The 16,938-nt window shown below is 35.8% G+C and overlaps 1 protein-coding gene across 2 annotated transcripts in view; it reads left to right on the top strand.

Moving 5' to 3' along the window:
• The first annotated feature begins 951 nt into the window (after window positions 1-951).
• The window catches only part of LOC121422455 (myosin phosphatase Rho-interacting protein-like), a 119,692-nt gene continuing 103,705 nt past the window's right edge, over window positions 952-16,938 (top strand). The window contains exon 1 of one of the 2 annotated variants that reach the window (XM_041617521.1): window positions 952-1,050. In XM_041617521.1, the coding sequence (XP_041473455.1) occupies window positions 1,036-1,050 (15 nt within the window). In that variant the 5' untranslated portion in view covers window positions 952-1,035. The remainder of the gene's footprint in view (window positions 1,051-16,938) is intronic. The other variant, XM_041617519.1, reaches the window with a different exon arrangement.

Raw genomic sequence — 16,938 nt, 5'->3', positions numbered from 1 at the left:
CAACAATCTAGAGATTATTTGTAATGGAGACGCAATTATCGCGCGAGTTCGTAGGATTAATCTCTAGATTGCAAAATAGCGCGCTATTTTATGAATTATCGCGCTAATTCGCAGGTGCAGATGCACTCGGGATTATTTATTCACGGCGTCAGACCAAAATGCATCGATGCCTCGCTTGAACAGGAATCGCTCTTATTGCAATGGTGGAGACAGGGTTTCTTGAATCTCGAGATTAATCGCGAAGAGAGCCGATCTGGCTAAAATCTTGAGATTGAGCAAACTCGGGATGGTGCAGCACCGCCTTTTGACCCCTTTCATGCATATCTGAAAGTGAACTGGGACTGGCTTCAAATCACAACAACACATGTGTATCAGTTTTGAATGAGGCCAGCCTCAAACCAAACTAAATACGTATGTGAATCATAGTGGACTGAGGCCGGTCACTCCAGACTTTTGATAGATGTGAACAGGGAATCTTTTGTCAATATGAAAAGGTATGAAACTGCAATATAAAAAGGATTCTGGAATGGGAATGTCATAACTCAATGAGGCACATATATGAACTTTGTGTACTATGGTATGAAATAGAGTACCGAAGTGTGACGTCATTGTCATGACAACAAACCAGCTGGTTTTAAACAGAGTCGCAGCCGACGATTGTCTATACACATTTGTATTTGCAAAACTTACCATCATTCTGAGGTTGCGAGGAAATTCCGATAGCAGCCATTTTCTCCTAAGAGAAACACGCTCCGGGTTACTTTGTTTAGAACCAGGCCGCCATGACACCATGGCAACTGACGTCATTGCTTTGGTACTCTATTGGTTTCAGTGACTGCCTGATTATTGTTCAGAGTACATGACATTGTTATTGCATAAGACACACAGTATTTGAAATGTGTGGTTTGAAATTCTATGGAATTATGATGTCATATTAATGTTATTATTCGCTTTTTTTTCTTTTCACAGAAACCTAAGAAAGCTCTCCAGTATGGTTACCTGTTTGTTGCTCCAGGCATTGACTTTGACAATCCAATGTCAAGAACAAGGGTGAGTATCTGTAGAAATACGTAATTGGCAAGACACACACCCCTCAAGATTTGAATAATAATCTATTGAGAACAACAGGCCCTATGGCTACATAGATCAAAGAAAGTCATCATCTGTGCCCCCTATATTTAAAAATTTGTTCCCCACTTATTTTGAAATCTTGGATCCACAACTGGTTTAATCAACACTTTTACTATTAGAATCAGGGTTTTCAAAGACATTTTTTTTCATCCGTCATAAGAAGAAAAAAGGTCTTTTATTGGGCTTAGCCAAGTAATGTTGGAGTGCCTTGAGCAGCTAAATGTAACAAGGTGGATGTGCTGTACAAATGCCCTAAATTATTATCATTAATTAACCTGTATGCAAACATGAAAGAGAAGCATTTGAAAAGATGATTATAAAGGCAGAATCATGGACAAAAAAATTGATTTAACACAAGAGGTCAATCATGATTCTACAATGGACCTTCTTTTAGGTCTGAATACACAATTTATAGTTTAAAAAAATCACTGAAAATAGTATCAGAAAGACTGAATTAACATTCAGTTTACAACGTATATATGTATAATAACTTGATATACTAAAAATTTGACCTAGATGTTGTGCATTTGTGGTGCATATGCCATGGTTTATGCCATTTCCTAAAATCAACGATGGTTCATGCCACTAAAAACTATGACCATAATTATACGCATGGTTATACAAAGTGACCTAAACCTAAATATATACCTGTGCTTCATTTCAAATATTTGACAAAATGCATTTGAATTGTGAACAAAATTTTGCAAATCATAAAGAGATATAATTTATGGTATGATTGCTCTGGTTTCTTCTAAAGTGCTGGAAATTATGAGCATCAGAAAAACATCTGAACTTTGATCATGACTATCTCAAAATGTTGTTTTGGAGATCAGCCAAGGTTTATGCCTGTAAAAACACTGACAATATTATGGAAGCTTAAAAGTGCCACCGAGATGTTGAGATAATTATCTCGGGAAGTCGACATCTTGATAGCAAAAGATAAGATGATGAGATCCTGGATCTCATCATGTCGACATCTTTTAGAAGAGATGATGAGATGACAAGATCCTGGATCTCATCATGTCAACATCTTTTAGAAGAGATGATGAGATGACAAGATCCCGGATCTCATCATGTCAACATCTTTTAGAAGAGATGTTGAGATGACAAGATCCCGGATCTCATCATGTTGACATCTTTTAGAAGAGATGATGAGATGACAAGATCCTGGATCTCATCATGTTGACATCTTTTGGAAGAGATGATGAGATGACAAGATCCCGGATCTCATCATGTTGACATCTTGTAGAAGAGATGATGAGATGACAAGATCCTGGATCTCATCATGTTGACATCTTGTAGAAGAGATGATGAGATGACAAGATCATCTCATCATCTCATCATCTTTTCTACAAGATGTCAACATGATGAGATCCGGGATCTTGTCATCTCAACATCTCTTCTAAAAGATGTTGACATGATGAGATCCGGGATCTTGTCATCTCATCATCTGTTCTAAAAGATGTTGACATGATGAGATCCAGGATCTTGTCATCTCATCATCTCTTCTAAAAGATGTCGACATGATGAGATCCAGGATCTCGTCATCTCAACATCTCTTCTAAAAGATGTTGACATGATGAGATCCAGGATCTCGTCATCTCAACATCTCTTCTAAAAGATGTTGACATGATGAGATCCAGGATCTCGTCATCTCATCTCTTCTAAAAGATGTCAACATGATGAGATCCAGGATCTCATCATCTTATATTTTGCTATCAAGATGTCGACTTCCCGAGATAATTATCTCAACATCTCGGTGGCACTTTTAAGCTTCCATACAATATGCACATTGGTGGTAAGCAATCTATAAAGGAGTCACACACTAACTTTTCTTTTGTATTGTATTATAAATGATTAAATATAGAATATATTTGTTTCTCCTTATGAAGGAGGAATCTTCATTTAATAGCAATATGATATACAATCCCACACATTCAAGGAAATCAGATGTTTTATATTATTTTAATGAAAACGAGTCACAGGCAAGTCAGATGCAATGCTTGCATTGATATGTGTGACAGGGACTTCAGGATTTAAAAATGGTTAATGTAAAAATCAAATTTTCTGGCTGATTACTATTCAAATTTCAAAACCACTTTGGATGGATTTGAAATCCTTGATATTTACAGTGCACACTTACGTAGATAGAGATGGCATGCCATATATAGTTGAACATTAACATTCCAAAACAGTGTAGGTACGACTGCACCAGCCCAAGTTTTAAATAATCACGCTTTTTCTGATCCACCAAGTTTTCCTGATCTGGACAATTTCGAGATTATTTGTAATGGAGACACAATCATCGGGATAGTTCACTGGATTAGTCTTAAGATATTCTAAGTCAACTTAGGATTATTTGCCAAAAAGCATGCTATTTCCAAATTATCTGCTAATCTGCAGGTGCAGATGCACTTGGGATTATTCATTCTCGGCGTCACACCATAAGCATTGATGTCTCGCTCGAGCACGAATTGCTCTCTTTACGCTGGTGGAGATAGGGTTTCTTGAATCTCGAGATTAATCGCCAAGAGGGCCGATAGGGCTAAAATCTCGAGATTTAGCAAACTTGGGCTGGTGCAGCTCTGCCTTGAGACGATTTCTTGCAAGAAACTTCTGATACCTTGTCATGCAGTTATGGATTAGACATTTGATTTTGTAACATATCAAGTAACAGATTATCATGACATATCATTCATTGTGAGTCAGTTCCCTTTCAAAGCTATGTAAGATCCTTTGATCTGGTTAGGGTGTATTATCATGGCTTGATTAGATGTGTCTGAGGCATGAGGTGCTAATTAATCCCCTGTATATTGATCGAGAATGGCAAATTCTTATTGCAACATGTTACGATAGTTAAGGAGAGTTGCAGGATGACTCATCAGCTTCAATGATTCTTACAATTAATTGACATGTGACTGTCTGTCAAAGTGAGAAGATTTCATAGCATTTACTTTACATAATTGAGATTTAGATTTCTTGAATTTCATTTTATGCTTACAAATGTTTTAAAAATGACCACTTTAACTAGAATAATAGTCATTGTCATGACAACATGAGTAGCCAGTTGGCTCGTATAACTTCACCTTGATTCTCATCTACTTTCTTGAACTGGTTTCCCCTAAACCAGTTTAGGAATCTAGTTTGGAATATTACTTTACATGTGTCCTCATCACCATCTCCTGAACTGGTTTTCAGAACCTCTTCACATAAAGTGGCCGAGTGGTCTAAGGTGCCCGACTACACCATGGCTGTATACGGGATTAAATTCTTGGCCCTTTACTTTGACCAAGGCATTTTTATCTATATTGCTATTTTATCTTGCATCAAATAAATAAAAATGCTTCATGCATCATTGATAGCATAATGTGCACATCCTTAAAAAAATGAAGGGGGGGGGGGGTGTTGCACCCACAAATGTAATAACGCCCACAAATGTAATAACACTTTACCCACAAATGTAATAACGCCCACAAATGTAATAACACTTTACCCACAAATGTAATAATGCACTTTACCCACAAATGTAATAATTTTTGATCGCCCACAAATGTAATAATGACTTTACCCACAAATGTTATAAATTTGAAGGGCTTTTGGCAAATCCGTTCTAAACTAAAATCCTATAGTAATGCGTTCATATACATGTAGCACAAAAGTGCAAATTATAATATAAGTCCAAAGTCTTTATTCCTAACCCGGTTGTTTCAAAAATTATAATATAAATCGAAAGTCTTTATTCCAGACCTGTTGTTTCAAAAGTAATAATATTAGTCCAAAGTCTTTTCTCCAGACCCGGTTGTTTCAAAAATTATAATATGAATCCAAAGTCTTTATTCCAGACCCAGTTGTTTCAAAAATTATAATATAAGTCCATCTGGTTGATAAAATTTGAGCTATGATGCCCTATTAATAAAAGTCCTTGAATATTTGAATATCATGTATTTATAGATCAATGTTCCTTACTTCCTTTTATATTTTCTTTCATTTCCTGTGTGTAATATGCTCTTATATAGTTCAAATAGTGTCCTTGACATCATGAAATTAATGAGTATAAACCTGCCAGCTTTTCAAAGTCTTATATTGCCGTTTTATGTTCTCTGTATTTCAAAATAACTTCATAGCCTGGAGAATGAGAATTTGATACACACAGACTTGTATCACATTTTTAGGATGATGTGAGGCTAATTTTGTTTGTCCAGACAGGATATGACAGTGACAGCTAACTTTCAGACTTTCATCTCCAGAATATCACTATTATTTTTCCTATCAGCAACCTATGCCTGAATTATGAGATTTATTTTGACCATGACTTTAATGACAGCAAGAGGAACAACTGCCTTCCCTCTCATTCCATGCCAAATCTATTTAACCATTTTTTTTTCTTTAGCTAGTGATAGAAATTGAAGAAAATTTATATATAAGTATTTTGGGGAGAAATAATTTAATTTTCTCTTATTTTGGGTTAAGGTCCTCATACACCAGAATCATGGTAATTATCTTTGTGTGAGTTATTATGCACATAAATAAGCTTGTTAATTTACATGAGCCATGTGGTGAACAAGGCAGAGAATAATACCCTGCTTGAAGTGATCCTCAGTTACCCAGGGCAGAAAAATAATTATCTCTACATAAAAAGAGCAAAATTTATCAAGCAAATCACTGAAAATATCATTAAAATCTGATGAAAAATAACCAAATCATTGAATTTAAAAATTTAACAATAATTTGTGAAAACACTAGTATGTACATCATCATGAATATTCATTAGGTGGGCTGATGATGTCATGTTCCCATGTTTTTTTAATGCTATTACATGGAATCATAATTATTGCATATTTTCATACGAGTCATTGGTTTTCAGGCGAACCCTCGTTTCAGTCAATTTTGGGAAAAAACAAATTGATTTTGAGATTTTGCAGAAAATATAAGTACAAGTCCTACTCAGTTCATGATTAAACTGCAAGGGAGCAATTTATTTCAGTTTCTGAGATATGTGGGGATTTTCAAGACGATACCATACAAATTTTTGATAAAATGCACAAATCCTAAATTGGAAACGAGTACTGTTGCACAGCAAGCAACAGCTGTGCACACTTAATATGCAAATTTGCAGTCAGCCAAACTGTCGTATCTGCATGGCATTGACTTTGAACGTGAAAAGGAGTGTTATGTTTTGCTGATCGTGCATGCTGAAAGTGCGGCCAGCATTGTATTCCATTCGTAGTTTTTATAAGGAAAAATCTTACCCACTTCAATCCTCTGATTCTTGTATTTTTTCTAGCAATGAAAATCTATGACTCTATGACTGGGGACAAATATGTGGAAATAATGGAAAACTTTGAAGTTGATTTTCTCTGAGATGGGTTTGCACCATCGTATCGTATTCGGCTGACCGTTGACGATGTATGTGCATAATGAGTTGCAGCAATGAATATTAAATGCATGTAATAAGTTGTCAATTCATATTTTAATTCATTGATGGCGAAATTTGAAACATATTTTTCATAAACTGTAATATAATACAAAAGAAGAAGTGGAGATGTGACATTCATTTGCTCATTGAATATTCATGAAGACATGCAAGGACTGTTTCACTGAAATAATTAAAATCTTCAAAATGTCATAACTTTGTTTAAATTGCTTGTCTGATTTTGATCAAATTGCCTGTGTTTTGTCTGAATTTTCTTTATCTGTCCAAATTATAACATTTTCAGCCTGGAGTACCCCTTTATGCAGTGAGCTGATGGCTGTCAATGTATGCATTGTAAGAAGTATTTATTAGTAGGGTTTGAAAAAAATGGATATTAAAAGGAGAATTAAACCCTTGGGACAAGTTACATGTAGTTTGTGTGAAAGCAAAAAAAATCAAGAATAAGATCAGCAAACGTTTAAATTGGAAAAGCAATAAGAAAGATATAAACATTTGAATGTTGATTGTTGAGATCACTGATTTCTATGAAGATCATCCTATTGACAATGCGATCTGTGATTTTCACCCCTCCCCATTGGATGCTGAAAACATACACCTGAAACGTTTCCTTTGCTCATGAGTATTGATCTAATGTTGTGTATCATGTCCTCTAATTAAAAATAACACTTGATCTTGCAATAGACTGTGGATAAAAAATAAAATTTACGCATGGAGTTATAAACTCCTTTCTTTAAATTTTATGAATAAAAGGGAGCTCCAAACTCCTTGATTTAAGTGAAATCATGTATCACAGATCTTAGTTGCATTGCCAATAGGAGAAGGATATCCATAGCATTTGATTTATATGTAGCTTATTTACTTCAGCAGTTCAGAGTTGCTAATTTTCCGGATTTTTCCGGAATTCCGGATTTTTTCCTTTGCTGAAAAATATTCCGGGAAAAAAAATCGATTGTCAAAGTGAAATCCGTAAAAATTTCCCCTCCAAATCTTGTCACGGAGTTCGCTACGGAGAGCGCAATTTCAATTTTGGATGGCCAATTTGCGCAGACGGAAAATTATTAGCGTTGTGCGCAGCATGAAGTTAAGCTGGTAGTGTACTTGCACGGTACGCGCGAGCAATACATTGTAGCAGTTGCAAACGCCGCTCTATACCCTGCAGGGATACGGGTGTCAGCGCTATCCCAGTCGGGCGATCGCCCGGTAGAACCGCTCGAAGCACGGCCCGGTGTGGCTGCAATTGCCTGCTGCTGCGTGAGTGATTGGTTGTCTGCCGCGGGATTTCAGCTGAAAACCTATTTGCTACCATGAAATATGTGTTCTCTGGTGCGTATTCATCAATTCATATGTGTGAACTATCCATCATTTTGATAGAAATTGTGATTTATGGATTTTCAATAGTATAGGATTGTCTTGTTGATGAGTACAGTGAGTGAAAAAGGGCACCCCACCTGCTACATACACCCGTCCCGAGTCGCACCCATTGGCCGCAGCATATTAACCCGCAGCAGGTTAATTAACCCGTACCGTAATGAGTACGGGTTACATGATTTTTTTTTTGTTTTTGAGCACCTTCCTTGCCTATGATATGAAATTATGTCATTAATTATTTGTTATGTACTACTGTAGATTAATGATTTCAGCCCTCTAAAGAATAAGAAAATGTTCCAGCTTCAGGGGGCTTCGCCCTTGACCCCGCCAGGTGCCCTGGGCGGGCCCCTGGACCCCGGCCTGGGTTTTCAGGATTTTTTTGAGCTATCAGTTAGCATATTTGCTTCAGCAGTTTAATACTATATAATATATGTTCAAAGTTTTCTCTTTATGCAAACACAAGTGCCTGATCACAAAGATGGCGTATAGATAAAATATTTGTATGTTGATTAGTGACTGTTATTTTGACATGTTGACAAATACATGCAATCCTGTAAGGCATCTAACCAACCCTTTCATTTTCTATGTAAAGTAATGAAAAATATTTTTGTGAGTTCATTGGGTCGCCTGACCTCTGTTCTAGCCATGTGACTTACTGGTATGCTGATTTATGGTCTTTAGCATACCTTTTTATCAATATAACCTTTGATTTTGGTTTTTGTTTTGTGTGTATCTACTCTTTATTGGAATGCAATTTCAATCATATTGCATTCTCCTAGCCTCCCTCCCCCACTGCATAGGGAATACAAAAAGAAACAAATGAAAATAACAAAAATTTATCAATTTCAAAACAAAAAAGATGAAAACTAATTTTTAAAAATTTCATGGAAAGAATTAGGAGTAGGTTGGGAACGGGAACTTGATAATGGCTAGTCTATATGTTTAGAGTTTATGGAAAGAGCCCTGACAATATATTTCCTCTTCCAACCTCAAATGCCAAACATGTGTATGTCACTGTAGCCCAAACTAAAAAGAATACATGTAGATGAATAAAAAAAATGCATTGAGATAGCATTTTGACAGGGTTTGAAATATAAAGAATATCGGTACCAGACACTGGCTTTCTGTACATCCGTTGCAAGATGCTTCAATTGCTGACTACTATTGATGTGGTTGAGCAAAGAAAAAAAAATCAATGAATGATGACGTTTTTGTTTGGCATTTTAATCTCTACCCCATCATTTTCTCTGAAAAGATTAACTCTTATTGAAGGATATGGATGCTAGTTTGGCATATATCCACATGAAATGAGTCTGGGAGTCAGTGAAAAATGAAATATCAGGAATGCAACGTAATAAGACTGTATATAATTATATTTGACTCTGAAGCAATTTAATAAGAGAAGAAATAAAAATGTGTGCAGGAGGGTGTTATGTCTTGCATCCCTAAAACATGAATTAATTGAATTATTATTTTGTAAACATTTGTATAATGTTTAGAAAAATGCTCTATGATTATGTAGTTTATTATTATATGGATGAGATATGGTTGTTTTTTAAGTTGAATACAATTCTGCATAGATCTGAAGTTAAGCTTGTGAATTCCCATTTCTATGTACAATTTGTCATGGAAATGTGATTAAACCATAAAAGAGAGTTCCAAGCATCATATTTGCAAATCTCCCTTGGATGTTTTCACATTATAGTGGATACGGAGGGCATGATATTGGTGATTTTTTTTTACACTTTTTAATCTGCATTGAAGGAACTATGAACAATATTGCAAATCCGTAAAAAGTAGAGTAATCAAGTAAATAAACATTAAACAAGATATTTGTAAATATTTATAGAGGATAAATTTACATTGTATTAACACTGATTGTCATGTAAATCTTTCAAATACATGTAGATATAATTAATAACTTATTTTTGTATTAATTAGTAATGATTTGGTGCTAACCCATGCACGGTGTCTCTCTTTGACAATATATTAAAGTTAAATTTCCATTTTTACAAATCTTTTTCTTTTTAAAAATGTATTTACCAAGTGAAGGTCAATTCATGAGAGATTTTTTAAAATCACAGTATTTGTTCATGAAGCATGACAATTTGAACCAGTTGTACTTTTGAGAGGGATGAGAATTGACCTTTAGCATGGTACATTGGATTTGAGAGTCTTTTATGTGGACAACAACCCCCCCCCTTTTTTAATCTCATTTTAATCTACTACAGTATCTGCCAATGTTTCTTTTTGGTAGAAGTTTTAGAAATAGTGTACTGTCATAAATCAGTAGTGCTCACCAAATATTGTTTACATAACCCTTGCCACAGTTCCTTTGATAAAAACCTTTTCCTACTAACCTCCTCCCTGTTACCTATTGAAATTGCCAACTCGTCACATTGTCTTCTTTCATGGTCCAATGCCATTCTGTCCATCAACATTTTGTTTTGATAACCATTTGCTCCAGTAACCATTTGTCCAATCATCATTTCGTCTAATCACCAGTTCTTCTTTGACCATTTTGTCTCATAACCAGTTGGTCTAATTTCCCTTTTATTTTCATTCATTTGGCCCAGTTACCACTAAGTCCAATTAGACCAAATGGTACATGGATTAAATGGCTATTGGATTAACTGGTTATTAGACAAAATGGTGAGTGGATAAAAGAGCAATAAAACCATATGGACAGTGGACAAACTGATGGTAGACAAAATGATAGTAGATGAGTTTGTATTTGGACGAATTGGCATTAGACCGATTTAAAATAAACCTTGAAATTCACTTCTTAATTTAACAAGCAAATATCAAAATTTTCCTAATGTTTGGGAACATGAACAACAGTTGGTTTTTTGTGAAAACAGTTGTCATGAATATTCATTAGGTGGGCTGATGACTTCACATCTCCACTTTCCGTTTTCTTATGTTATTACATAAAATCATAATTTTTTCATTATTTCATACTTGTGTGAATATCATATCTCCCTTATAATGAAATAAGTTGCAGCAATAAATATCAAATGCATTAAATCAGTTGTCAATCCTATTTTTACAGTTCTTGGAGGAAAACAAATTGAATAAACCTTATTTCTTATAATAAAATACAAAAGAACAAGTGGGGATGTGACATCATCAGCCCACCTAATGAATATTCATGACGACTGTTTTCACAAAATATTGCTAAACTCTAAACTTCAATAACTTTGTTATTTGTTATCCAATTTTGATGAAATTTTCGGCATTTTGCTCAGTGAATTCTACTCTATGTATTAAGATACCGGTGTGTTAGCTCAGTTGGTAGAGCGTCCGTCTCACAACCGGGAAGTCGGGGGTTCAAACCCCGGCCGCGTCAGACCAAAAGACGTTAAAAGATGGGAGTTGCTGCTACCCTGTTTGGCGTTCAACTATTAAAGGGATAGAGCCTCGTCGATCTGGCACTGCACAGTGGCTGCCGGGCCCACGATCAATTGGGCAAAGCAAATTTTCGGAGTGTTTCATTTCATGTCATTTTCGAACAATAAATTATGGAGGATTTAAAAAAATATTTAAAAAGATATAACTATTTTCCGCCTGGACCATCCCTTTAAAGGGTTGTTGCAGTGTGAAATGGTACTGCATCAAGGGCAAGAAGGACCCTATAAAATGGTTAGGGGTGCAAAGTTGAGCCCACGGAGGTTGATGGGGGCAGACCATAGGCCCAAAGTCACTTGGGTTTGATCTTACAAGCAAACATAGTCTGTATTCACATGTGTTTAGGGAAGCTTAATGATTGTATTGAAGAAATAAGAGACCATTTTTCTGTCATTCACAAGGTAGAGAAGAGAATGGAGGAAATGCATTTTCTATTTCTATTCAGAGCTATACCCATGCATTGTGTCCTGTGAAAAGAAGACAAAATATGTGAGGACTGACTTTCAGTTTGTGCTGTCCTAATTCACAAACTGTATACTCTCGCTGCCTGCAGATAATGGTACTACATGTATATGGCATTTCTCTCGTAAAGGATTCTATTTTTTCTAGATGGCTTCTGTCTGATAATCATTTGAAGGGGGAATGTTTGTCTTCTCCACTTCTGTAGTCTACTCAAATGGGAGAGTTTGTTTCCAACCTGATATAAGGGTCACTGTGGCAACGAATTTCCTTATGAAATTGAGCATATTTTTGGTTAATATATATGATTTTATATTTTCCAATTTACTGTTTATATTTGAATTTACGATGAATTGTCAGGCGCCTTGAGCATTCCTCGGAGTGGATATGTGCGCATGCTATGGTTATTATTATTATTATTTTCTTAGACATTCATGTGGATGAATAGCAGTAGTTAAAGGGATGTATCTCAGTTATTTGAATAAATCTGATATTAAATGGTCAAGTTCACCAAACAAATGACTTGAAGATAAGCACAATGCTGAAAATTTCATCAAAGTAAGGAAGTTATGACATTTTAAAATTTGTGATCGGAAGATGTATCAAATACTTTCACATTATTTCAGAGAAGCAAAAAAATAGTGCAAAACGTGCAAAAATATGCTCCTCAAAGCTGACATGCATTTTGTACATTATTATTAAATCAATATAAACCTGTAAAGAACAGTTAGAAAGTGTGAAAAAATTGCTTAAATTTCACCTTTTTGTACCTTTAGGTCTGAAAATTCATCATGTCATAGTTTGATATGTATTATTATATTTTTTAAAAAGTTGGTTTAAATGCAAAAATATAGAATTTTGTCAACAGAATCTTACACCTCCAAGCCTCTGGTCATGTGACTTATGATAAATACTAATGAGTATGTACATGTATATTGCTGCCAGTGTACCCGTGTATAGGGTTAATCAGATGATAATAAAATCAAACTATTTGGGGGAAAAATACATTGTAATATTACAATGAGTGAATAAATATTGATAAGAATAATCTTGGAAATAATTTAGGCTCTGATTTTGTTTGAGAAATTAAAAAGTGAAATTCTAGCATTTTATTGAATTACTAACTGCACTTTTCAACCTAATTTTTTGTAGATATATAGGTCCATATCTCTTCTCTTTCACCACACAGGATGTTTGCAATTGCAAAACTTTGCTGTTGGGGACATGGGCTCAAGTTACTCATGTGTTTATATTTTCCTGTATTGTTAATTCATGAAAATAACAGCTTATGCACTAGTTGATCGTCCTCGTGCACGTCTGTTTGGCTGCCACATGAAATTTTTTTGCTATTTTTCTTTTTTCAAAATTGGCTCTAAAATATTCTTATGGCTGCTGTAGAACGGACAAGCGATTTTCACGATTTCACTCTTGTCTGCTCTTGGATTGCACTTGCAACTGCAAAAAAATACCAAGTACGTAACTTTGATAAAGAAAAATTTCTGTTTTTTTTATTGGTCATTTTAAAGATACGATCCTAAATTGGCAAAAAAATAAATCAGGAATTCTGAACAAAGTCACAAATTTCTTCATTTTTGTCTCACCTGCGAAGCAGAGTGAGACTATAGGCGCCGCTTTTCCGACGGCGGCGTCAACATCAAATCTTAACCTGAGGTTAAGTTTTTGAAATGACGTCATAACTTAGAAAGTATATGGGCCTAGTTAATAAAACTTGGCCATAAGGTTAATCAAGTATTACTGAACATCCTATTAGAGTTTCATGTCACATGACCAAGGTCAAAGGTCATTTAGGGTCAATGAACTTAGACCATGTTGGAGGAATCAACATCGAAATCTTAACCTGAGGTTAAGTTTTTGAAATGTCATCATAACTTAGAAAATATATGGACCTAGCTCATGAAACTTGGACATAAGGTTAATCAAGTATCACTGAATATCCTGCATGAGTTTCACGTCTCATAACCAAGGTCAAAGGTCATATAGGGTCAATGAACTTTGGCCGAATTGGGGATATCTGTTGAATTCCCATCATAACTTTGAAAGTTTATGGATCTGATTCATGAAACTTGGACACAATAGTAATCAAGCATCACTGAACATTTTGTGCAAGTTCAGGTCTCATGATTAAGGTCAAAGGTCATGTAAGGTCAATGAACTTTGGCCATGTTGGGGTTTTTTGTTGAATAACCATCATATCTCTGTAAGTTTATTGGTCTAGTTCATAAAAAGTGGACATAAGAGTAACCATGTTTCACTGAACATCTTGTGCGAGTTAGAGTAGTATTCAAAGTCAGCACTCCTGCTATATTGAACCGCGTGATGCTGGTGAGACGGCCAGAGGCATTCCTCTTGTAAGTACATTTTTGGCGACCCTGCTTCCTTAATCTGAACTTATCTGTCGCGTACTTTTGAAATATGGCGCAGTTACCACAATTTGGATTTCAGCAAGGATTTTTGGTGAGTGATAGTGCTGTTTGTGCTTGGTGTGTATTGCAGTGATTGACTGCACGCTTGTGTTTGATTAGTGTTGTAATGATTGACTGTGCTGGCGTAACCTGTGATACGTTAATTTTTTGGCGAAACTCTATCATATCAAGTGGCAATGCATTGAGTATTTCAAAATACATATTTTCAAGTGAGTTATTATCAAGAAATTGAAAATTATGCTAAGGATTCCTGTAAGTACCAATTCTGTTCAAATTTGATAAACTTCATCCTTCAGCGGTTCAATTTAATACATGAAATAGATCTACAATAACAATCAGCATTAAGTGAACAATTCGTCGGTGGTCATCCGAACCGTCGTATCACACATACAACAACGTGAGCCCATTTCAGAGAAAACTTAAAAGTTTAAAAATGTTTATAAATTTCACACTTAGTTCCCCAGCCTTAAAACATATTCATTGCTCGAAAAATACATGGTTGGAAAGACAAAGACAATTGCTTGAAATTGGTATCCTTATTTTTACACAAAACCAAGGATCAGTAAGAATGTCGCAAAAGAGCTCCTTGCTTGTAATTTCGGTATGAGCAGTTCAGAGTTCCCCTGTACAAAAATGCCATAGGGGATACAACAACCCTGAATGCGATTTCAATGCGTACGGTCCAACGTTCTCGCCAGGTTCACTCTGACGGTTGTCGGCGCGAAGCGACGAAAGCCGCGCAGCGGCCTCGGTGCGTGCGAAGCACGCACGGGGGGAGGGTTCGGGAGGGGGGTGTCCCCCCTCCCGCGCGAAAGCGCGGTAGCTATCGAAAATATCAATATCGACGAGCTTAGATTGCTGCTAAATGCACCACATTTTATGTCTGTTTAATGCTTCTCCGGCCACACAGCCGTAACAGTTGCGCGAATTGCGATTGAAGCAGAAAGGCAATTACCGGTACTGATAACTTAAAAAGGTGAAAGGAAATGTCAATCTCATTTTATACTTACAGTTAATTGATTTATTCACATTGATGGCATCGATAAATTAAGTCCATTATTTCAATGTTTAGATCGCTACATCATTGTAAAAGTGCGATTAATTTTGTGAATGCGTGTTGCTTATTATGTCAATGACCGACTAAATCTACGGACCGCATGCGTAGCCCTTTGAGCTTGCGCCGCGTCACGCCCTTACGAAATCCAAAGATTGTTCCAAATAATGGACATCGGTATTCATGAGACGGGGTCCCCAATTAACTAAATAATTTGCATGAACTTTTGTTTTGTTTATTCAGATACTCACTGAAACTAACTCTCATAAGATTTCTATTGATGATATTTACTCTTATAATCTTTTATCAAGATTCTTTTATCACTGTCAATTATCGCTGTGTTTGTTCGAATACTCACCTATAAAATAATGAATGTGCTCATCACGAGCGTGAGGAATATTTTTAGTCATTCATAAAACTTTAATATTACGATTTTGTTATTAATTGCGATTTATGTTTTGAAAGTATAGGTTAATTGATAGGAAAAATATTTTTAGGTAATTATGGAGGCCTACAGATACAGCGTATGTGAAAGAGAGAGAGAGAGAGAGGGGGGGGGGGTGTAGATGTTCGATGGGAGAGAGCGATAGGGGAGTGGTCGTGGCCTGGACAATGACAAGGGGATGTTGAGATCGTGTGTGTAGGATTGGTGAAGAAGTCAATATTCAAAGCGAATATATTTTTTTAGAATTCTACTGATGATGATGGCTGAATAATCTTTCTTTACATGTATATTTTGGTGATTTTAAATTCTAAAAATATTTTCTTGCATCATGAGTGGGAAGATCGAGGTACGTGATTCAATAAATTGCATCACAATATCACTTTAGGTGTAGTTTTAAATTTACAGAAATTCACGTTTTAACAGTATTAAAATAAAAAGATTTTCTTAATTGTATAGCACTAAACCAGCGTAAACAACATGAAGAATATTTGAGGTCACGAAATCAGCTGATTCGCACTCGAACAACAGGTTAAAAGGTCACACACGGTGGCACACATTCCAGGGTGGGAAATCGGGGAAACCCGTTCAAGCACAATGATTGGCTCAAGCCCAAGATAATGAATACTAATTAGATCACGTGCCATCGGTTTTGGGGCGTCTCGTTCACATTCCAACTCATTTCATGAATATCATCCACTCGCAGTAATTAGGCTAACGACGTTGTAAAGCTAACTGTATAAAAGCACAATGCCGATAGAAAACATAACATCAGTGAAATTGAAAAATTCATCCAACGATATTCAAATTATACTAGCAACTCATTGTGTGCGTAAATAACGAAATACATATCCTCTAAAACGTTCACACAATTCGTACTTAAAATGAATATCTGTGAATGAATTGTCAATCCTCTTTGTTGAATGTGTGTACTTCTATCGAAATCTATTGAATCACGTACCCCTCCCGACCCAAGGTGGATTTTTCAATCGCCATAAAGATTATGCAGCCACAATGATCAATCACAGTAGACACATCCGTAAATGAATATTAATTTCATTCGCTCCGAACATTGACTTCTTTTCGCCAATCCCCTCCGACCCCCATAAAGTCACAAACATCCCATAATTTTCATCTACATTGCCCACGACCACCCCCCCCCCCCTTTATTCTTTCTTTCTCCTTCACACAAATCAAT

The sequence above is a fragment of the Lytechinus variegatus genome, chromosome 10 (genome assembly GCF_018143015.1).
Source record: "Lytechinus variegatus isolate NC3 chromosome 10, Lvar_3.0, whole genome shotgun sequence".
Classification (NCBI taxonomy): Eukaryota; Metazoa; Echinodermata; class Echinoidea; order Temnopleuroida; family Toxopneustidae; genus Lytechinus; species Lytechinus variegatus.
The sequence above is the reverse complement of the archived record's forward strand: the minus strand, read 5'-3'. Positions and strand labels throughout refer to the sequence as shown.